A 22,942-nucleotide genomic window follows, 5' to 3' on the forward strand; every position below is an offset into this window, starting at 1 on the left:
CACGGATGGAACCAGCACCCCCTCATTGTCCAGCAGGGGTTTTGTACGTGCCGCTTGGTGTCCGTGATAAGTTGATTCGATGGGCCCATACACTACACTCCTCGGGTCATCCTGGCATCGAGAGGACAGTGCGGAGTCTTAGGGGGAGGTACTGGTGGACCACGTTGGCTAAGTACGTGAGGTTTTATGTCTCCTCCTGCTCGGTGTGCGCTCAGAGCAAGGCTCCTCGACACCTGCCTAGAGGGAAGTTACAGCCCCTCCCCATTCCACAACGGCCGTGGTCGCACTTGGCGGTGGACTTTCTCACCGACCTTCCCCTGTCTCAGGGAAGTACCACGATCCCGGTCATTGTGGATAGGTTTTCTAAGTCCTGCCGTCTCATCCCGTTGCCCGGTCTCCCTACGGCCCTGCAGACTGCGGAGACTCTATTTACCCATGTCTTCCGGCACTACGGGGTGCCTGAGGACATCGTTTCTGATCAGGGTCCCCAGTTCACGTCCAGAGTTTGGAGGGTGTTTATGGAACGGCTGGGGGTCTCGGTCAGCCTGACCTCGCGTTTCCACTCCGAGAGTAATGGGCAGGTGGAGAGAGTAAAAGAGGATGTGGGTAGGTTTCTGCTGTCATATCGCCGGAACTGGCCTGGTGAGTGGGCGAGGTACTTCCCATGGGCGGAGCTCGCTTAGAACTCCTCTACTAACATGTCTCCCTTCCAGTGCGTTTTGGGCTACCAGCCGGTCCTGGCTCCATTTCATCAGAGCCAGACCGAGGCTCCTACGGTGGAGCAATGGGTGCAGCGCTCGAAGGACGCCTGGAGAGCCGTCCAGGAATCTTTAAAACAGGCGGGTGGACGGCAGAAGAAGAGCGCTGACCAGCACCGCAGTGAGGCCCCCGTGTTTGCACCGGGGTACCGGGTCTGGCTCTCGACCCGAAACCTTCCCCTCCGCCTGCCCTGCCGGAAGCTGGGGCCGTAGTGTGTAGGGCCATTCAAAGTCCTGAGGAGGATAAACGAGGTGTGTTATAAGTTACAGCTTCCTACTTACTATCGTATTAACCCCTCGTTTCATGTGTCTCTCCTCAGGCCAGTGGTGGCTGGTCCTCTGTAAGAAGGTGAGGTGCCTGAGGTCCCTCCGCCCCCTCTGGACATTGTGGGGTCCCCGGCGTACATAGTACGCACTATTCTGGACTCGAGACGCCGGGTGAGGGGCCTACAGTACCTTGTGGACTGGGAGGGGTACAGTCCGGAGGAGAGGTGATGGGTAACGGTGGGGGACATTTTGGACTTCCACCGCCTCCACCCGGAACGCCCTGCGCCTTGCCCCCCGTGTCCCCCTCGAGGCCAGCTGCGGGAGCCGCGCGTCAGGGGGGGAGTACTGTCATGAAGGTGGCTCCCCTGCCTGTTCGGGCGGTGCTCGGCGGTCGTCGTCGCCGGTCTCAATCTGTACGATGCTGCGTTTAGAGCAGATAGCTCCAAAATGCACACACAGATATGGTAACATAGGCTGCAAAAAGGGATGCGTCATCTCCACACACTAAAATATACGTCCGGAATATACGGGTGGCTTTTTAGTTACAAGATACTGTTAACAGATTATTAGAATATACACTACCGTTCAAAGGTTTGGGGTCACTTAGAAATGCAGTGTAGACATTGTTAATGTTGTAAATGACTATTGCAGCTGGAAATGGCTTGATTTCTTATGGAATATCTACATAGGCGTACAGAAGCCCATTATCAGCAACCAACACTCCTGTGTTCTAATTGCGCGTTGTGTTAGCTAATCCAAGTTTATCATTTTAACTTCTTATGGCTGAGATCCCGTTACCGGGAGCGATATAACAACATCCAGTGAAGGTACAGGGCGCCATATTCAAAAGAACAGAAATCTTATAATTAAAATTCCTCAAACATACATGTATTTTATATCGTTTTCAAGGTAGTCTTATTGTTAATCCCACCACAGTGTCCGATTTCAAATAGAATTTACGGGGAAAGCACCACAAACGATTATGTTAGGTCACCAACAACTCACTAAAAATACACAGCCAATTTTACCAGCCAAAGAGAGAGAGAGAAAAAACACAAATAGAGATAAAATTAACTAGCTATTACTAACCTTTGATAATCTTCATCATGTTACACAATGCATGCATGTTTTGTTTGATAAAGTTCATATTTATATCAGAAAATCTGAGTTTACATTGGCGCGTTACATTCACTAGTTCCAAAAACATCCAGTGATTTTGCATAGCCACATCGATTCAACAGAAATACTCATCATAAATGTAGATGATAATACAAGTTATACACATGGAATTATAGATATACCTCTCCTTAATGCAACCGCTGTGTCAGATTTTTAAAAAAACATGCAATAATCTGAGACGGCGCTCAGAGGTAAAAACACCATAGTCGCAAAAATGGCGTCAACATAAACAAGAAATTACATGATAAATATTCCCTTACCTTTGATGATCTACATCAGAAAGCACTCCAGGAATCCCCACAATAAGTGTTTGTTTTGTTCGAAAATGTCCGTTATTTATGTCCAAATACCTTCTTTAGTTAGCGCGTTTGGTATACATATCCAAGCGCTAATTCTGGTCAGCGTTATATCGGACAGATACTTCAAAACGTGATATTACATGTCGAAGAAACTAAGTACAGAATCAATCATTAGGATGTTTTTAACATATAGCTTCAATAAAGTTCCAACCGGAGTGCTCCTTCTTGTCTTTGTGAGCAATAGAACGCAAGTGACTACCACGTGGAATAAGCATGATCAGAAAATGGCTGACTGCCAGACACCTGACTGATTCTGCTATCATTCACTCCCACAACATCATAGAAGTCACATTATAATTTCTATTGATGGTTGACATCTAGTGGAACCCCTAGGCAGTGCAACGTCATTAATATCTCAAGGGGATTTCATTGGGGACTCTGGTGAATACATACAAAGCTCAGATTTCTGACTTCCTTTTTTGATTTCAACTCAGGATTTTTCCTGCCATATGAGTTCTGTTATACTCACAGACATCATTCAAACAGTTTTATAAACTTTAGAGTGTTTTCTATCCAATTCTAATAATAATATGCCTATATTAGCAACTGAGACTGAGGAGCAGGCCGTTTACTTTAGGCACCTTATTCATCCAAGCTACTCAATACTGCCCCCAGCCATAAAAAGTTAAAAGGCTAATTGATCATTAGAAAGTCTCACAAAGCCTGGAGTGGTGGGTGCGGAGTCAAGTGCAGAGAGCAGAAGAAAATGTGGGAAACTGAACTTTATTGCGGAATCCACAATTAACGCCAAAAACAACAGGCAAAAGTGTCCAACCCAAAACTGGGCACAAACAGACAGGGAACACAACACGCAACCAACCTAGACTAACAGAAAACAAGGCCGCACAAAAGCAGGCGGGCCTAACAGGCTTATATAGTCCTGAACCAAAACTCAAACAAGACACAGGTGCAACCAATAAGACGTAACAAACAGAAAAGGAAAAGGTGATCGGTGGCAGCTAGTAGACCGGCGGTCGTCCTGACAGTAAGCCCTTTTGCAATTATGTTAGCACAGCTGAAAATGGTTGTGCTGATTTAAATAAACAATAAAATTGGCCATCTTTAGACTAGATGAGTATCTGGAACATCAGCATTGGTGGATTCGATTACAGTCTCAAAATGGCCAGAAACAAAGAACTTTCTCCTGAAGCTCGTCAGTCTATTATTTTTCTGAGAAATGAAGGCTATTCCATGCGAGCAATTGCCAAAAAATTGAAGATCTCGTACAACGCTGTGTACGACTCCCTTCACAGAACAGCACAAACTGGCTTTAACCAGAATAGAAAGAGGAGTAGGAGGCCCTGGTGCACAACTGAGCAAGAGGACAAGTACATTAGTGTCTAGTTTGAGAATCAGACGCCTCCGAAGTCCTCAACTGACAGCTTCATTAAATAGTACCTGCAAAACACCAGTCTCAACGTCAACAGTGAAGAGGCGACTCCGGCATGCTGGCCTTCTAGGCAGAGTTCCTCTGTCCAGTGTCTGTGTTTTTTTTGCCCATCTTAATCTTTTCTTTTTATTGGCCAGTCTGAGATGTGTTTTTTTCTTTGCAACTCTGCCTAGAAGGCCAGCATCCAGAGTCACCAGAGTCGCCTCTTCACTGTTGACGTTGAAGGCCAGTTTTAATCAGGAAAAGAGTTTTCAGCTGTGCTAACATAATTGAAAATGGCTATCTAATGATCCATTATCATTTTAAATGATAAACTTGGATTAGCTAACACAATTTGAAATTGAAACACAGGAGTGATGTTTGCTGATAATGGGCCTCTGTACGCCTATGTATATATTCGATACAATATCAGCCGTTTCCAGCTACAATAGTAATTTACAACATTAACAATGTCTACACTGTTGTCATGACTGTCCTGATCAGGTCAGGATACAGGAGACCACAACCCTACAGATTATCTCTCACCCCCAACATCGGAGGAGAGATCTAGGGGTCTGAAGATCTGGGGGTTTTATGACCCCTCATGCCCTGGTAAATCTTAGGCACCAGACAACATTCCTTTGTCCTCTCACTATGGAGAACCAACCTCAGAACATTAAACATGCAATAAAGGGACTTTGGAACAATGGTTTCTGTCAGCCACAATGGTGGTCATGACGATAGATGGAATATGAAAATGAATGTAATTTTTGTTCTGTTATTAAAGGTTAATAGATGATGTTATTACGAAAACATTAACTTTAAGAGTTTTCCCAGTATATGTTTGATGTTTATACATTGTACTTTGTGTGGAAAATGTCCAAATCAAAGAGAATATTTTGGTAAAGATGAAATGTGAAGTTAGTTGTCTAAAATTGGATTTGAGTAAAATCTAGACCTTGTCTCTTAACTTCGTACGCCCAGAGAATTGCCCTAAAGGCGGTTGCGCCCACTTCTGACCCGAGGGTATAAGACATGGGAGTGAAGAATAAACATATCAGACTAAGTGACCCGAGCTGCAGCCGAGGTCTAAAAAGTAAATCAACCCAAAACTCAACCCAAGGTTGAAGACCTTTTTCTACCCATGCTACTGATGAGTAGCTATGTCTAAGCGGGTGAATTTAAGCCGGTCCACCTAACCTCCACTCTCCATCGAATCGTGGTATCTACACTGTTTCATTCCTACACTGTGAGCTCTGAGCTACAGAGCTGTCTGTCTTCAGAAGACCCCTCCCAGAGCAAGGGCGAGGAATCAGACCAAAAGGACACTGACATCGTGAGGACAACCAGAGAGTTGCGCCGGAGAAGTGCGTCATTGAAAAGCGTAAACGACCCACGCGGAGCTTCTCATCTGAGACCTCCCACACGTAATTACATCATTATATTCTGACCCAAAATAGCGGCAGTTCGGGGCAAGGCTAGGGTTAAAATAAGCATAGCTGACAAATGCACCCAAATGTATATTTCTCTTGTGTACTTTCTCTTTTTCTCTCTCTTTTAAATTCTCATTTTGGGTGACACGCGCCATAGTGTGTTGGCCCGTTATACTAAGTTCTAATCAATAGGCTAGACTGTGTTTTTGTGCATGTGGATCTTTTATCATAATTTTAGCTTTCTAGTAAATAAAAATCAACTAAGATTGGTGTGGTACGAACTCATTGGTGAGACCCGGGTCCGTGCAGATTCCCGGTTTATGCGACGTTCAGAATGAGACTGTAGAGGAAACTGATTAATTAGCGACTGTTGTAAAATCAATATTCTGATGTTCTTTGAGCTAATTTGGGAAATAGAAACTCAATAAAACAAATTTTCCCATGGTGCCCCAGGTTAATGAGTTAATAATTGCTTGATTCATTTAATCATGCAATTAGAAACATTTATTCATTCGATGAGCAACAGTCGTCACATTAACTAATATATCATCACGACACCCTTTTCAATCACTTTGATGTTATTTTAATTGACGAAAGATGTGCTTTTCTTTTAAAAAACAAGGACATTTCTAAGTGACCCCAAACTTTTGAACAGTGGTGTAAATGTAATGGTGCCCATCATTAGTTCTCAGACCTGACAATTTCAGAGGACATTCTGAGAATGCCTTTCAGAAAAGGTTTCTTTACAGATCTTGAAAAAACTTCGAAAAGAAAATCGAAAGAACACTGGGCCTTGAACATATTAAGGGCAGTATTATAAAACATAAAGAGATGTATTTATTTTAGGCATTCACGGGATGCCATTTTTTTTTTGTTTTTGTCAGATACAGTGCCTTGCGAAAGTATTCGGCCCCCTTGAACTTTGCGACCTTTTGCCACATTTCAGGCTTCAAACATAAAGATATAAAACTGTATTTTTTTGTGAAGAATCAACAACAAGTGGGACACAATCATGAAGTGGAACGACATTTATTGAATATTTCAAACTTTTTTAACAAATCAAAAACTGAAAAATTGGGCGTGCAAAATTATTCAGCCCCCTTAAGTTAATACTTTGTAGCGCCACCGTTTGCTGCGATTACAGCTGTAAGTCGCTTGGGGTATGTCTCTATCAGTTTTGCACATCGAGAGACTGACATTTTTCCCATTCCTCCTTGCAAAACAGCTCGAGCTCAGTGAGGTTGGATGGAGAGCATTTGTGACCAGCAGTTTTCAGTTCTTTCCACAGATTCTCGATTGGATTCAGGTCTGAACTTTGACTTGGCCATTCTAACACCTGGATATGTTTATTTTTGAACCATTCCATTGTAGATTTTGCTTTATGTTTTGGATCATTGTCTTGATGGAAGACAAATCTCCGTCCCAGTCTCAGGTCTTTTGCAGACTCCATCAGGTTTTCTTCCAGATTGGTCCTGTATTTGGCTCCATCCATCTTCCCATCAATTTTAACCATCTTCCCTGTCCCTGCTGAAGAAAAGCAGGCCCAAACCATGATGCTGCCACCACCATGTTTGACAGTGGGGATGGTGTGTTCAGGGTGATGAGCTGTGTTGCTTTTACGCCAAACATAAAGTTTTGCATTGTTGCCAAAAAGTTCCATTTTGGTTTCATCTGACCAGAGCACCTTCTTCCACATGTTTGGTGTGTCTCCCAGGTGGCTTGTGGCAAACTTTATACAACACTTTTTATGGATATCTTTAAGAAATGGCTTTCTTCTTGCCACTCTTCCATAAAGGCCAGATTTGTGCAATATACGACTGATTGTTGTCCTATGGACAGAGTCTCCCACCTCAGCTGTAGATCTCTGCAGTTCATCCAGAGTGATCATGGGCCTCTTGGCTGCATCTCTGATCAGTCTTCTCCTTGTATGAGCTGAAAGTTTAGAGGGACGGCCAGGTCTTGGTAGATTTGCAGTGGTCTGATACTCCTTCCATTTCAATATGACCGCTTGCACAGTGCTCCTTGTGATGTTTAAAGCTTGGGAAATCTTTTTGTATTCAAATCCGGCTTTAAACTTCTTCACAACAGTATCTCGGACCTGCCTGATGTGTTCCTTGTTCTCCATGATGCTCTCTGCGCTTTTAACAGACCTCTGAGACTATCACAGTGCAGGTGCATTTATACGGAGACTTGATTACACACAGGTGGATTGTATTTATCATCATTAGTCATTTAGGTCAACATTGGATCATTCAGAGATCCTCACTGAACTTCTGGAGAGAGTTTGCTGCACTGAAAGTAAAGGGGCTGAATAATTTTGCACGCCCAATTTTTCAGTTTTTGATTTGTTAAAATATCCAATAAATGTCATTCCACTTCATGATTGTGTCCCACTTGTTGTTGATTCTTCACAAAAAAATACAGTTTTATATCTTTATGTTTGAAGCCTGAAATGTGGCAAAAGGTCGCAAAGTTCAAGGGGGCCGAATACTTTCGCAAGGCACTGTATGTCTCTCTGAGAAAATAGTTTGACTATGCGCCAGGGGTTGGAACCAATTCAGGGAACAGAACCAAAAAATGGAAAATAACTAAATTATTTGAGGAACAGAATGGAAAACTAAAGTGATCTATACTGTTCCCGGAGCAAAACCGTTATTTTAAAAGTGTGGGAATCAGTTAGTAACGTTATTGCACGTTCTGGGCATTTTTTTCCATTCCCACAAAAATCGCAACAGCCTATGCAAAGCACTCACTCTGTCACTCAGAAACGTATTCCAGCGTCTGCCTGCCAGCTGGAAATCTTTGCCAGTGGGTGTGTAGGCTACCTGCCCCTCCCCTCCCGTCTGAAGCATTGGTTAGCCTACTGTAGCCTACTGACATTACAAACATAATTAAGAAATTAGGGAGAGAGGTTTAATTACAGAATACTTTTTAAATAGTTAATACAAGTCAATACTAGTCACATTTCCCATTGGATTTATTAACTACAAAAAGGTAAGATGTGTTTTTAATTTTAGTGCTGCTCTGCACACGCAACATTGTTAGCTAGTCCTGCACACACAACCTTGTGAGCTGGTCCAACGTTAAACCAACTCGGAAGTTCAAACATATTCTGAGTTCCTCCATAGAAGCCGCCCCTCCGTAGGTATAATTTTTGGGGCCGAATTCTGATAATGCATGTTATAACAAGATGCCCAGTGCCTCAAGGCAAGCTTCCTCCATCCTCTTTCACTCTCTCCTCACCATCATATTTTCAGGTACATCTCACACCCTACACTGTGACTGGCAGCACAGTGTGTGTGTGTTTGTCTTTCAGTATGATTAAACCATGCTATTACGGCAAAATACAAGTTGCTCTTAATTTCTTTCCTGTACAGATTAAATCGCTGACCCGCTCCACAGCAGGCTGCTCTATCTTAATGTAACCTTTATTTAACTAGGCAAGTCAGTTCAAAACAAATTCTTACTTACAATGACGGCCTACCCCAGCCAAACCTGGATGACGCTGGGCCAATTGTGCACCGCCCTATGGGACTCCCATTCAAGGCCAGATGTGATACAGCCTGGATTTGAATCAGGGACTGTAAGGACACCTCTTGCACTGAGATGCAGTGCCTTAGACTGCTGCGCCACTCGGGAGTTCAGATAGAGCATTCACTCTATCTTCACTGATTGGTGAAGTAATTTAAAATTGAACTAAATGTATATTTCAGAGGTATAAAAAGGAACAGAAAGATTTCTGACCTTCAGAAACCTGTGGGGATAAATCTCTCTTCTCTTTTCAGATGCTCTCCAAGCCATTGTGAACACGGGGGGAGATGCACCCAGTCTTGGAGTACCTTCCATTGCAACTGTTCGAACACGGGCTACAGTGGAGCAACATGTCACAGCTGTAAGGAGACCTTGTGTGTTTCTTAAAAATCTTGAAACCACAGTGTTGTTTTTATAACTGAAGAATTCTTTCAAAACCTGTGTGTGCTTGCTTGCATGCGATTAGTAAGCGCTCGAAGCAAAAGGCGTATATCCAAATTGTAAAGCTAGCGCAGAACTAAACAGACTAAACAGACATACTGTCGAGAAGATATTGTGTTTGTTCCTTAAACATGCACAGAGACACAGCAAGTTGGATTCAAGGTCAAGCGTCTTATCTCTGATGCAGCAATAGCCTGCTGCAGTGCCAGACCCGTTTGACAAAGCCTCACCATTGATAAGGATTAGGACAAAGCCTTTAATGATGTGAGAGCTTCTCTCGCTCTGTCTCTCTAAGTCCGCTCAGTGTCATCATAAATTGTGTGGAAGATTTGAACGTTAAATTAAGCGACTTGTCAGTCAAACATAATCGCCTCACCATTTAACACATTCACACTTGAGTTGCGTTGAAATTGAAGTGCTGGTGGAGACCAGAAAAGGACTGGTGATTTTCTTTGTCTCTATAATTAAATTGGAATTAAACTTAGATTCATCACAGGAAGTGTTTCAGGTGAGGAGGAAATAAGATATTTACGAGAATGGAGATATACTGTGTGACTAAACTGTTAGAGGTTGTTAGTTATTATTTTCTGACAAGAGGGGAGGGTTTGTATTGTTTCATACGTTGTGTACGCACATCCAATGACTTGCATGGTGATCGGTACAAATTGCCAGACGATGACTTCCGGGTCAAAATGGTGCACAAAAAAAAAACAGGAGCATTCATCATTGTACCTATTCTTTATTTCATGAGGGTTTGTATTATGCCAGGTCAATGTGTTCTAGTTATAGTAGGGTTTCATAGTCATGTTCAGGGGAACCCACAGAGGTGCACATTTTTGTTCCTGCCCAGCACTTATATACCCGATTAACAAGCCCTTGATTAGCTGCAGGTGTGTCTGTTCTTGGCAGGAACAAATAATTAACTGAGGAACCCTGCTCAGGGTAACAGTGAAAGGGAATACACTGAATACAACCTCCTGTTAATGTTGTTATTGATATGGCCTTGTATTAATTATTTATCAGTCAGACATGCCCACTAGCCATTAACCAATGGCTATTCAGAATAATATAGACTGGTATACACATGGTGTGCATCTGAAATGGCATCCTATTCCCTATAAAGTGCACTTCTTTTGACCAGAGCTCCAAAGGCTCTGGTCAAAAGTAGTGTACTATACAGGGAATAGTTAGCCATTACGGACAGAGTCAAAGAAACGGCAACATCTGCAGTGATGGGGCCTGCATTCCTTAGGGACACCAGCTAGCACCCTTTAATCTAGAATGCAATGGTTTTCTGTGCGTCTCCTTTCAAATAATGATGGTTAGCACATCAATAATGTAACAACCGCCGCAACAACAGAACAGACTGCTGGCTCAAACACACACATTACATCAACAGAACAGGCTGTTGGCACACAAAGCTACTGTAAATCAGAGTGGAGAGAGTTGAGTGCCCAAAACAAAGAACGCCTTTCGCTGCTCTGCGTCAGTGGAGCCTTCTTGTCTGGCACACCCCAACATGGCTTAGTGTCTTGGAATATAAAAGTTTGTGTTGTTTGCTTTGTGTATGTGTGTGTTCTGTTTGCACACCCAATGTGCCTTGGTGTCATAGATTAGAATATGAACGTTAATTTTATTTGCTTTTAGTACTGTATGTATATGTTATGTACACGGAGTATACAAAACATTAAGAACACCCAGTGGTGGAAGAAGTACCCAATTGTCACACTTGAGTAAAAGTATAGATACATAAATAGAAAGTTACTCAAGTAAAAGTGAAAGTCAGGCAGTGAATTACTACTTGAGTAAAGTCAAAAAGTTTTGGGTTTTAAATACACTTAAGTATCAATAGTAAAAGTATGATTCATTTAAAATTCATATTATTTAGCAAAGCAGACAGCACATTTGCCTTGTTTTTTATCAATTTTGCGGATAGCCAGGGGCACACTCCAACACTCAGACATTATTTACAAAAGATGCATTTTGTGTTTGGTATACGTATATTCTGTGAGTTAGTTATTCATTTAGAAATGTGAATACATTATAAAGTATCATTGGACAGCCCTTGCCACCCAAAGGCATTAAGTATGCTCCTCAGCTGAAACATTTAAATATTTTCCTCCAAAGCAATCCTAGATGTCAAAATCTTCATAAACAGCATAAATTATAAACAATTGTTTTCTTTCAGGAAGTGGTGTTAAAGACTTGATTTGGAAATTTACATATAGACCACATGCCAGGTCTCAAGTTCTTAACTTATCATACTTACTTTCACATCTAGTGGAAACATGGCAGTGTTTGCTCTAAAAGTTGTTCCTGTGTAATGTACATTTAATTGGAATTCTTGAGCATGTGTCTGTTGGTGGCTGTATTTGTTTCAGTTCATTATTTCAGTCAGTACTAATTTCAGCAGGGGGGGAAAAGCAGTGAATGTTTTTCTTGAGTAAAAGTAAAGTCACCCAGTAAAATACTACTTGAGTAAAGCTATTTGGTTTTAAATCTACTTACAAGTAGAAAAAGTAAATGTAATTGCTAAAATATACTTAAGTATCAAAAGTAAATGTATAAATCATTTCAAGTTCTTTATATTAAGCAAACTACACGGCACCATGTTATTTTTTACATTTTATTCTAAGGATAGCCAGGGGCACACTCCAACACTCAGACATTTTTACAAATTAAGCATTTGTGTTTAGTGAGTCCACCAGATCAGAGGCAGTAGGGATGACTAGGGATGTTCTCTTGATAAGTATGTGAATTAGATCATTTTCCTGTCCTGCATATCATTGAAAATGTAACAAGTACTTTTGGGTGTGAGTAAAAAGTAGATTATTTTCTTTAGGAATGTAGTGAAATAAAAGTTGTAAAAAAAATATCAATAGTAAAGTACAGATACCCCCCAAAACGACTTAAGGTGTACTTTAAAGCATTTTTACATAAGTACTTCACACTGGCAGTAGGTAACCTAAGTGCTTGTGTATATTTTCTCCTACTCAGCTGTCTATGAGAAGTCATGTGAAGCGTATAAACACCAGGGTAACACATCAGGCCTGTATTACATAGATGTGGATGGAAGTGGTCCGATCAAGTCACAGCTGATCTACTGCAACATGACAGGTAAACCACACACTCACTCACTCACTCACTCACTCACTCACTCACTCACTCACTCACTCACTCACTCGCACACTAATTAAACCACTGGATGACAAGCTATGGCTTCCCTGTTACATTATACCACTCACTGCATGGATAGTTAGGGTTTCCCTGCATACATAACCACTGGTGGCAGTGTGACAAATAATCTCCACTTGGTTTTTACTATTGCCTAATGCAAATCTGTTATGACAGAGAAGTAGGGTTCAGTTAAAGTGCCACCAACAATCTGGCATATGGTACTTCCTTATTGCCCGCCAGTGGCAGTTTAGTTATTTCTCTCACTGACGGAAACAGATAGACACCTCGTTTAGGGGGCTGTTGATGGCTCTCGGTAAGTAACTGAGCTGTGAGCTGTGGCTGGGATCCCAGATCTTCTGACAGGATTTCCATCCTTCAGGGCTGGCACCAGCTGCTATCGGAAACATCTCGTCTTCCCACCCACCCCATCCCCGTTTTCACACTGTCTCTGCTATCATTAACATTTTCATAATTATTTAGAATGATCCTAGGATTTCCCTCTGTTCTCTCTCTCTTCTCCTCCAGATAAAACATGGCTGGTGATCCAACACAATAACACGGAGCTAACCAAATTAAAGGCCTCATCTGGGATAAATCAGCATTTAGCCTATTTTAACTATTCTGCCGACGCGGAACAGCTCTGGGCCATAATTACCCAGGCAGAGCACTGCGAGCAGGAAGTCCTCTACCACTGCAGAAAGTCACTCCTCTTAAACACACCAGGTGAATCATTTTATTAACAGTATTGATCCCAGCCAGCCATAAAGGTCAGGATGATTAAAAACCTGCTCACTCAGTCAACTGTGAGTCAGTGTACGCATCCCAAATGGCACCCTATTCCCTATATAGTGTACTACTTTTGACCAGACCCGGCAAAAGTAGTGAACTATTTAGGGAATAGGGTACCATTTGGGAGACACCCTGTGAGAGGGAGTGCTGCTCTCCACCCGCAGAGCTTAAACAGATGTCACAAATTGATTATTGTGCTCATTGTTGCAAATTAATTTAGGTTTTGGGGGGGGGGGGGGGGGTTGTTCTATGTAGGCCTACCCGTCATATTGTTATACTAGAATATTCATCATTTCTGGATGTGTTATGGCACATGCACTGAGTGAGTTAGCATTTAGATGATTCGTTTTTGCATTGATTGGTGTGTCGTTGGTGTTTGCCATATGATATTAATTTGTAATGACTCTTTTAAACCTGCAAATTAACATGAAACAAGGCAACTCACAGCTTCACAGTGTAATTGCTGTCCATTAGCTGTCTCGTTACTGTAGAGGCTGACTGAGGGAAGAGGAAAACAATGTCAAAGTTAAATAAAAAATGCTGGAAAATGTCAAATGGAGAATAATGAGGGATAGAGTATGGTGTTAGGTTTCTGTTTAAAACCAGACAGCCTGCTTCAGGTGGGGGAACGTGATCAGACGAGTGATGGAAGAAAGAATCAATGAGAATGACTTGCTTTTCTCTTTCAAGGCAGCAGTCTGGAGTCTGGCCTGTTTTTTTTGGGAAAGTGGTGACTGAAACCATTCTCAATTAAGCACTCTCTCTCCTCTTGTTACAGTCTTTTTGTGGAGCGTGTCTCTGTTATATTTTTATTTTATTTTATTTTTTATTTCACCTTTATTTAACCAGGTAGGCTAGTTGAGAACAAGTTCAAATTTGCAACTGCGACTCTCTTGGCCAGGTGGCCAAGATAAAGCATAGCAGTGTGAACAGACAACACAGAGTTACACATGGAGTAAACAATTAACAAGTCAATAACACAGTAAAAAAAAAAGAGAGTCTATATACATTGTGTGCAAAAGGCATGAGGAGGTAGGCAAATAATTACAATTTTGCAGATTAACACTGGAGTGATAAATGATCAGATGGTCATGTACAGGTAAAGATATTGGTGTGCAAAAGAGCAGAAAAGTAAATAAATAAAAACAGTATGGGGATGAGGTAGGTAAAATTGGGTGGGCTATTTACCGATAGACTATGTACAGCTGCAGCGATCGGTTAGCTGCTCAGATAGCAGATGTTTGAAGTTGGTGAGGGAGATAAAAGTCTCCAACTTCAGCGATTTTTGCAATTTGTTCCAGTCACAGGCAGCAGAGAACTGGAACGAAAGGCGGCCAAATGAGGTGTTGGCTTTAGGGATGATCAGTGAGATACACCTGCTGGAGCGCGTGCTACGGGTGGGTGTTGCCATTGTGACCAGTGAACTGAGATAAGGCGGAGCTTTACCTAGCATGGACTTGTAGATGACCTGGAACCAGTGGGTCTGGCGACGAATATGTAGCGAGGGCCAGCCGACTAGAGCATACAGGTCGCAGTGGTGGGTGGTATAAGGTGCTTTAGTGACAAAACGGATGGCACTGTGATAAACTGCATCCAGTTTGCTGAGTAGAGTGTTGGAAGCTATTTTGTAGATGACGTCGCCGAAGTCGAGGATCGGTAGGATAGTCAGTTTTACTAGGGTAAGTTTGGCGGCATGAGCGAAGGAGGCTTTGTTGCGGAATAGAAAGCCGACTCTAGATTTGATTTTCGATTGGAGATGTTTGATATGAGTCTGGAAGGAGAGTTTACAGTCTAGCCAGACACCTATAGATGTCCACATATTCAAGGTCGGAACCATCCAGGGTGGTGATACTAGTCAGGCGTGCGGGTGCAGGCAGCGAACGGTTGAAAAGCATGCATTTGGTTTTACTAGCGTTTAAGAGCAGTTGGATGCCACAGAAGGAGTGTTGTATGGCATTGAAGCTCGTTTGGAGGTTAGATAGCACAGTGTCCAAGGACGGGCTGGAAGTATATAGAATGGTGTCGTCTGCGTAGAGGTGGATCAGGGAATCGCCCGCAGCAAGAGCAACATCATTGATATATACAGAGAAAAGAGTCCGCCCGAGAATTGAACCCTGTGGCACCCCCATAGAGACTGCCAGAGGACCGGACAGCATGCCCTCCAATTTGACACACTGAACTCTGTCTGCAAAGTAGTTGGTGAACCAGGCAAGGCAGTCATCAGAAAAACCGAGGCTATGTCATTAGTGTCCTCATTGCAAATAGCACCAAATTGATCTTTAGGTAAAACACATCTTGTCTGATCTGTTTTTACATTTTTACCCAAACATCTCATGCCCTACATAGTAAATAAATGAACAGGAGTTTGGGAGTCTGTAGTATTTATGAACACACCCCTTTGTTAGGTTAACATTTTTCAGAATAAATAACTCACGGACACTAGAGAAGTTTGACCAAGTTTTATTCTTCGACACAACTGTATTCAGACAAATAAATAGCTTCCCCTGTGGTGGTATTCATACCCCACTTTGGGTGGAGTCTCCTCCTTATCTCCAAACGTTGCATCATTCTTGCTAAGCAGGGAACTAAGTGATATGAGCCTTCAACGATTTCTCCCCTTATCAGTACTGTCACATGCAATTGTTTTCCCTGCACTCAGCACCTCATTATGGCACCCCTCATGTCTCTTGTGTAACTAATGTTCCTACTCTCTGAGTATAACAATGTTCAAAGTTTACTCCAGAATCCGACACCTTCAAAGTGTGTGTGTGTGTGTGTGTGTGTGTGTGTGTGTGTGTCTGTGTCTGTGTCTGTGTCTTTATCTCAGATGGATCTCCGTTCACCTGGTGGGTGGGTCGTACAGATGAGCCCCAGACGTACTGGGGCGGGGCGGTACCAGGGAGCCAGCAGTGTGGCTGCGGTCTTCAGGGGAACTGCATCGACTCAGACCACTACTGCAACTGTGACGCTGACCGCAAAGAATGGTACAATACCATCACATTCTCTATATATTTCCCTTAATCTCTTGCTCTCACTCTATCTGCTCCCCTCTTTCTCTCTCTCTATATATATATATCTGCTCCCCTCTTTCTCTCTCTCGCTATATATCTGCTCCTCTCTTTCTCTCTCTACATATATACCGTGGGGAGAACAAGTATTTGATACACTGCCGATTTTGCAGATTTTCCTACATACAAAGCATGTAGAGGTCTGTAATATTTATCATAGGTACACTTCAACTGTGAGAGACTGGAATCTAAAACAAAAATCCAGAAAATCACATTGTGTGATTTTGAAATAATTAATTTGCATTTTATTGCATGACATAAGTATTTGATACATCAGAAAAGCAGAACCTAATATTTGGTACAGAAACCTTTGTTTGCAATTACAAGGATCATACGTTTCTTGTAGTTCTTGACCAGGTTTGCACACACTGCAGCAGGGATTTTGGCCCACTCCTCCATACAGACCTTTTCCAGATCCTTCAGGTTTCGGGGCTGTCGCTGGGCAATACGAACTTTCAGCTCCCTCCAAAGATGTTCTATTGGGTTCAGGTCTGGAGACTGGCTAGGCCACTCCAGGACCTTGAGATGCTTCTTACGGAGCCACTCCTTAGTTGACCTGGCTGTGTGTTTTGGTTAATTGTAATGCTGGAAGACCCCGCCACGACCCATCTTCAATGCTCTTACGGAGGGAAGGAGTTTGTTGGCCAAGATCTCGCGATACATGGCCCCATCCATCCTCCCCTCAATACGGTGCAGTCGTCCTGTCCCCTTTGCAGAAAAGCATCCCCGAAGAATGATGTTTCCTCCTCCATGCTTCACGGTTGGGATGGTGTTCTTGGGGTTGTACTCATCCTCTTCTTCCTCAAAACACGGCGAGTGGAGTTTAGACCAAAAATCACTATTTTTGTCTCATCAGACCACATGACCTTCTCCCATTCCTCCTCTGGATCATCCAGATGGTCATTGGCAAACTTCAGATGGGCCTGGACATGCGCTGGCTTGAGCAGGGGGACTTTGCGTGCGCTGCAGGATTTTAATCCATGACGGCGTAGTGTGTTACTAATGGTTCTTTGAGACTGTGGTCCCAGCTCTCTTCAGGTCATTGACCAGGTCCTGCCGTGTAGTTCTGGGCTGATCCTTCACCTTCCTCATGATCATTGATGCTCCGCGAGGTGAGATCTTGCATGGAGCCCCAGACCGAGGGTGATTGACCGTCATCTTGAACTTCTTCCATTTTCTGATAATTGCGCCAACAGTTGTTGCCTTCTCACCAAGCTGCTTGCCTATTGTCCTGTAGCCCATCCCAGCCTTGTGCAGGTCTACAATTTTATCCCTGATGTCCTTACACAGCTCTCTGGTCTTGGCCATTGTGGAGAGGTTGGAGTCTGTTTGATTGAGTGTGTGGACAGGTGTCTTTTATACAGGTAACGATTTCAAACAGGTGCAGTTAATACAGGTAATGAGTGGAGAACAGGAGGGCTTCTGAAAGAAAAACTAACAGGTCTGTGAGCCGGATTTCTTACTGGTTGGTAGGTGATCAAATACTTATGTCATGCAATAAAATGCAAATAAATGACTGAAAAATCATACAATTTGATTTTCTGGATTTTTGTTTTAGATTCCGTCTCTCACAATTGAAGTGTACCTATGATAAAATTCCAGACTTCTACACGCTTTGTAGGTAGGAAAACCTGCAAAATTGACAGTGTATCAAATATTTGTTCTCCCCACTGTATCTGCTCTCCTCTTTCTCTCACTCTCTTTCTCTATCTGTTTCCCTCTTTCTTTATAAAGAGCGGCAGGGTAGCCTAGTGGTTAGAGTGTTGGACTAGCAACCGGAAGGTTGCAAGTTAAAACCCCTGAGCTGACAAGGTACAAATCTGCCATTCTGCCCCTGAAAAGGCAGTTACACTGTTCCTAGGCTGTCATTGAAATTAAGAATTTGTTATCAACTGACTTGCCTGGTTAAGTAAAGGTAAAAAATAAAAATCTCTCTTTATACATCTTCTGAACACCAATCCCCACTACTCTTCAGCTCCTTTTTGTCCACCCTTCCCTATGTAATGTCTGGATCTCTGCCCCAACATGCTATACCATCTGCTGTACTCAACACTCAGTGTGAATCTCTACTGACTGAGATTCACCTTTCAATTTTTTTATCATATTCAGAAAGGGCCTTGTTCTCTCACCGGCATTTGTATTTGTTTTCATGAAATTTTTATAGCCCCCACAACAGTAATAAGACTACAAGAACATAAACATCAGCTAGAGTAAACATCATCTGGATGGAGGTTGTTAAAATCGGCACAATTTTCTTTTCTATTTCCTGTTGTGATTGTTTGTGCCCTAGTGGTATTTGATTAAGCAATAATCAGAACAGGAAGTAGCTGGCCAGAAGGAATGGTTCTATTCTAGGAGTATGAGTCAAATGCCTACATCTCCAAAGATGCAGCAGAAGTATACTGTACTTACAACTCTATTGTATAAAAATAACATTCATCCTACATCTCTGTATGTGTATTTCTTACAACACCAGCAGTGCACAACTCCAGTTCTCGAAGGCTCCCATCCTGCTTCTCGCTTTCACTCTCTCTCATATTGATTGGCTATAGATTCCACACACCTGGTAGCCCAAGTAATCAACTTGCCATTGAAATGCAACAAATGGTGTATCCTGTTAGCTCTGGAGAACCAAAGCTATACACCTCCACCCTATACCATGTCTCTCATCGATAGCTATACATATTAGAGAGATTATCGAGAGGAACCAGACCAGCTGCCTGCTATTACTGTCACACTGTGAATCCAGACACAAAGACAACCTACCGTTACTGTGCTTCATAAACTAACCAAAAATCAAATACTCAGGATGGCTGTTAATTAGGATCAATTGAAGAAAGCAACATAGGCTGATACACTGATTTTGATCTGGTCCTTTGTTCCTCTGTTGTTTTAATGCATCCCTCCTCTGTTTTATGTAACCCAGGGCGACTGACTCTGGTCTGCTCACCCATAAGGAGAATCTGCCGGTCAGATGGGTGGTTGTTGGGGATATACAGAGACCTGGATCAGAGGCAGCCTATAAAGTCGGACCACTCAAGTGTCATGGCGACAGTAAGTTTCAAATTATGACATTGTAAAGATAGTCTCACACTCGATCTACATTCTTAGAAAAAAGTGCTACTGTATCTAGAACCTAAACGGGTTATTCAGCTTATTCACCCTTTCCACAGAGGCTTCTATATGGAACCCAAAACGATTCTACCTGAAACAAATGTGTACAGCCGAAGAACCCTTTGGAACCCTTTATATTCCCAATTATTTATTGGGTATCACCAAAGTTTTGGCACACAGTGCCTTACTCTGGGTTAGAAAGTAAGGATCAAGTAAATTAATCGTTCTACTAAATCAGTCCATTATTTAATCCATTACTGACCCTCCTTCAATAAACTGACTAGGTTTTACTGAGTATTGTGTGCTCGCTTTGATATATCAGTCAATCTATCACTCCATTATTTCTATATGGACATGGAGTATTTACAATGCACACAGCCTGTGATTCAAACAAATGCAGATAAATGACCTGAGCACTGTAGACTTTACAAGCTACTCCTACTCTGTGTCACTTTCTGACCTTAGTTCTTTGGTTATGTCTTTGTTTAGTATGGTCAGGACGTCCCTGATTGAGAATCTTACTTAGGTAGCCTGGTTTCACTTTTGAGTTGTGGGTGTTTCCGTGTTAGTGTTTTGTGCCACACGGGACTGTTTAGTTTGTTTCGATTTTCGTTTGTTCTTTCACTTTGTTATTTTGTATTTTGTAGTGTTCAGTTTTACATACAGTATTAAAATGGACACTTACCACGCTGCAAATTGGTCCGATATCTCTTACTCCTCGTCGGAAGAAGACAAGCGTTACACTCGGAGTCCTCAGCACAGTCATTTCTTTTCCCATACCTGTTTGATGCTAATGCAACATTCTCTTCCTCTCCATCAATCATCATGTTAATCACTCTGATTATGCACATAACCTAATTATCTGTACCACATTAGCAGAATGGTTACAAAAACAATGTTCTCTCTTTTATACACTTATGCTGATGGCGGTAGGTAGTTGTTAATCAGGCAATAATGAATCAAGAGTCCCAATCTCTTTTTTATTCCTAATTGCATCCTTGGTTACCTGAAATATTTATCTTAGTAAATTAGACATAAACGGGGGAAACAGAGGTGGAATATAATTAAGGTGAATTAGAAGAAACAGTTGGCCTGTTCATGTGCCTGACAGTCTCATCAACAGATCATTATTATGAACTGAGAACGAAACAAGTTGAGGACATATACTCTCGAAGCCACATCTTATTTTGTTCTCAGTCTATTTAGACCTTAGTTTACAATAAGCACCCTTTTTCTCAATCAGCACCTTGTTATGGTTGTCGCACCTATGTGATTTGTGGTTGTCTTACTTACCTTAGCTGAATGCACTGACTAAGTCATTCTGAATAAGAGTATGCTAAACGACCAAAATGTATGTACATGTAAATGGTAAATGTATTGATTTCCATAATTTCCTCAGAGAACTTCTGGAACGCAGCGTTCTTCAACAAAGAGACGTCATATCTGCACTTCCCCACGTTCCACGGAGAGCTGAGTGCAGACATCTCCTTCCTGTTCAAAACCACCGCTGCTTCTGGAGTCTTCCTGGAAAACCTGGGCATCAAAGACTTCATACGGGTGGAACTCAGCTGTAAGTAGAATGGATGAAGTCGGCTGTAATAGAGTCGATAAAGTCAGCTGTAATTAGAGTGGATGAAGTCAGTTGTAATAGAATGGATGAAGTTGGCTGTAATAGAGTGGATGAGCTCAGCTATAAGTAGAGTGGATGAAGTCGGCTGTAATAGGGTGGATGATATCAGCTGTAATAGGGTGGATGATATCAGCTGTAACAGGGTGGATGAAGTCAACTGTAATAAAGTGGATGAAGTAAGCTAAAATAGAATGGATGAAAATCTCCATCTTTTACACCAATTGACTGCACATAATAACATGTTCTGCAGGTCTTGTTCAGTTTCTGCCATCAAAATAATATAACCAGCATATAAAAATGTACTTGGCATTTTATCAACATATCTTACTCCAATATTTAACTGTTTAATTTATTTTGTCAAATAATTTATAAACAAAGCAAACAAAGTCTGTGATAATCTGTACGATATTCATTAACACACATACAAGCAATTGTTACTTTGTAAGATAACATTTCCCATCAACCCCTGTCTTAAACAAACTATAGGCTAAAATATCCCTATTTACAAAATCAAAGGCTTTCTGGAAATCAGTGAAACATGCAAAAGTAGGCTTCTCTTTGTGTAATCTATTTCTGATTATTGTGCAGACCGAGAAGATATGATCTTTACAGGCTCCAGATTTACGAAATACATTTTGTTCATTCACCAGAATGTTTAGATCCTCCAACAAGGTCATTAGCCTATTGTTGAGGATGAAGGAATATAATTTATAGACCGAACTTAATAAAATACGCCTCTATAGTTCAGTGGTACTGTCAGGATTTTTTTTGAAGATTTGGGAATGGGATTCACTATAGACTTATACCAAGTGAATGGCAGTATACTGTGCTCAAAACTAATTTGGAGCAAATCATATAGGATGCAAATTAATTTTGAGTATTTTAAAACTTTGCAGCGTCAATCACCTTAACTTTTTGTTACCTGAGAACAAACTACCAAACCCCTTCTCCCACTCTTAAGTACCTGTGTAACAGGTTCAGCCCCCCCTAGCTCTTCCCTGACTTCCATTATAATTTTCTTATGTAGTTTTTGTCCTACCTTGTTTATTTTCCCTCCAAAACGGTTGAGGATTTCTTGTCTGTATCTCCTCATGGCGAAATAACTGCCTTCTCTGATATCTCAGTTTGAATAGGTGCAGTCTTTTATCAAACACATGCTGTTTGTTCTAAAACGCCTTCCTACACGGTTCTCTTGTATTCCTATCTTTACACTGTAAATATCAGTACATTATAGACCATAGGTCCCTTAACTCATCATTCCAACAAGCCTTATTCAGTTTGTAAAATGTCCTGGGCTTGGCGGTGTATTTCTAATTTCATAATTGTTTTCCCATTTCAGAATATATGACATCACAATATTTTTCATACCACACATCTAAATCAAATTTTGTTTCTTGGCATCTTTGCAGAGTTCCACCAGAGCTCCACATGCCATTTCAAGACACAGAAAGTCCTTTGGCACATTTGTTTTCTTAAATTTAGGCCTATGTGGGGTATGTACAGTATATTTTGCCCTGAGTGATGCACAGTTATATTTGGTTGAGAAAGTTTGTGGCCAACAGAAAATATCATAAATAAAAGGGAATTATCAGGAAGTGTCAATTTTTCTCCAATTTAGTTAAAACATCCACAGTCTTCCACCATTATCCACAGTCTTCCACCATTTGTTTAGAGGGTAACACCTTAAAATCCAAACAAGTTTCTAGACAGTCGTGGAGGTAACTATATAGTCCACCACAGCTTTTCCTTTGCCAGATATGGATGTAAAGTTATTTCTTAAGGGGATTATCCTTCCATTAATTATACACATTTTAGAGTCCTGAAGGA

At 41.8% G+C, this 22,942-nt stretch overlaps 1 protein-coding gene across 2 annotated transcripts in view; it reads left to right on the forward strand.

Annotated features, from left to right (window-relative positions):
- LOC110537019 (contactin-associated protein-like 4) overlaps positions 1–22,942 on the forward strand; it is a 215,625-nt gene that overhangs the window by 116,926 nt on the left and 75,757 nt on the right. For both annotated transcript variants that reach the window (XM_021622727.3, XM_021622728.3), the window contains exons 11-16: positions 9,151–9,257; positions 12,335–12,454; positions 13,040–13,237; positions 16,131–16,287; positions 19,298–19,425; positions 20,885–21,055. In XM_021622727.3, the coding sequence (XP_021478402.2) occupies positions 9,151–9,257; positions 12,335–12,454; positions 13,040–13,237; positions 16,131–16,287; positions 19,298–19,425; positions 20,885–21,055 (881 nt within the window). The remainder of the gene's footprint in view (positions 1–9,150; positions 9,258–12,334; positions 12,455–13,039; positions 13,238–16,130; positions 16,288–19,297; positions 19,426–20,884; positions 21,056–22,942) is intronic.

Source organism: Oncorhynchus mykiss, chromosome 12 (genome assembly GCF_057628025.1).
Source record: "Oncorhynchus mykiss isolate SJ-2025 chromosome 12, ASM5762802v1, whole genome shotgun sequence".
Classification (NCBI taxonomy): domain Eukaryota; kingdom Metazoa; phylum Chordata; class Actinopteri; order Salmoniformes; family Salmonidae; genus Oncorhynchus; species Oncorhynchus mykiss.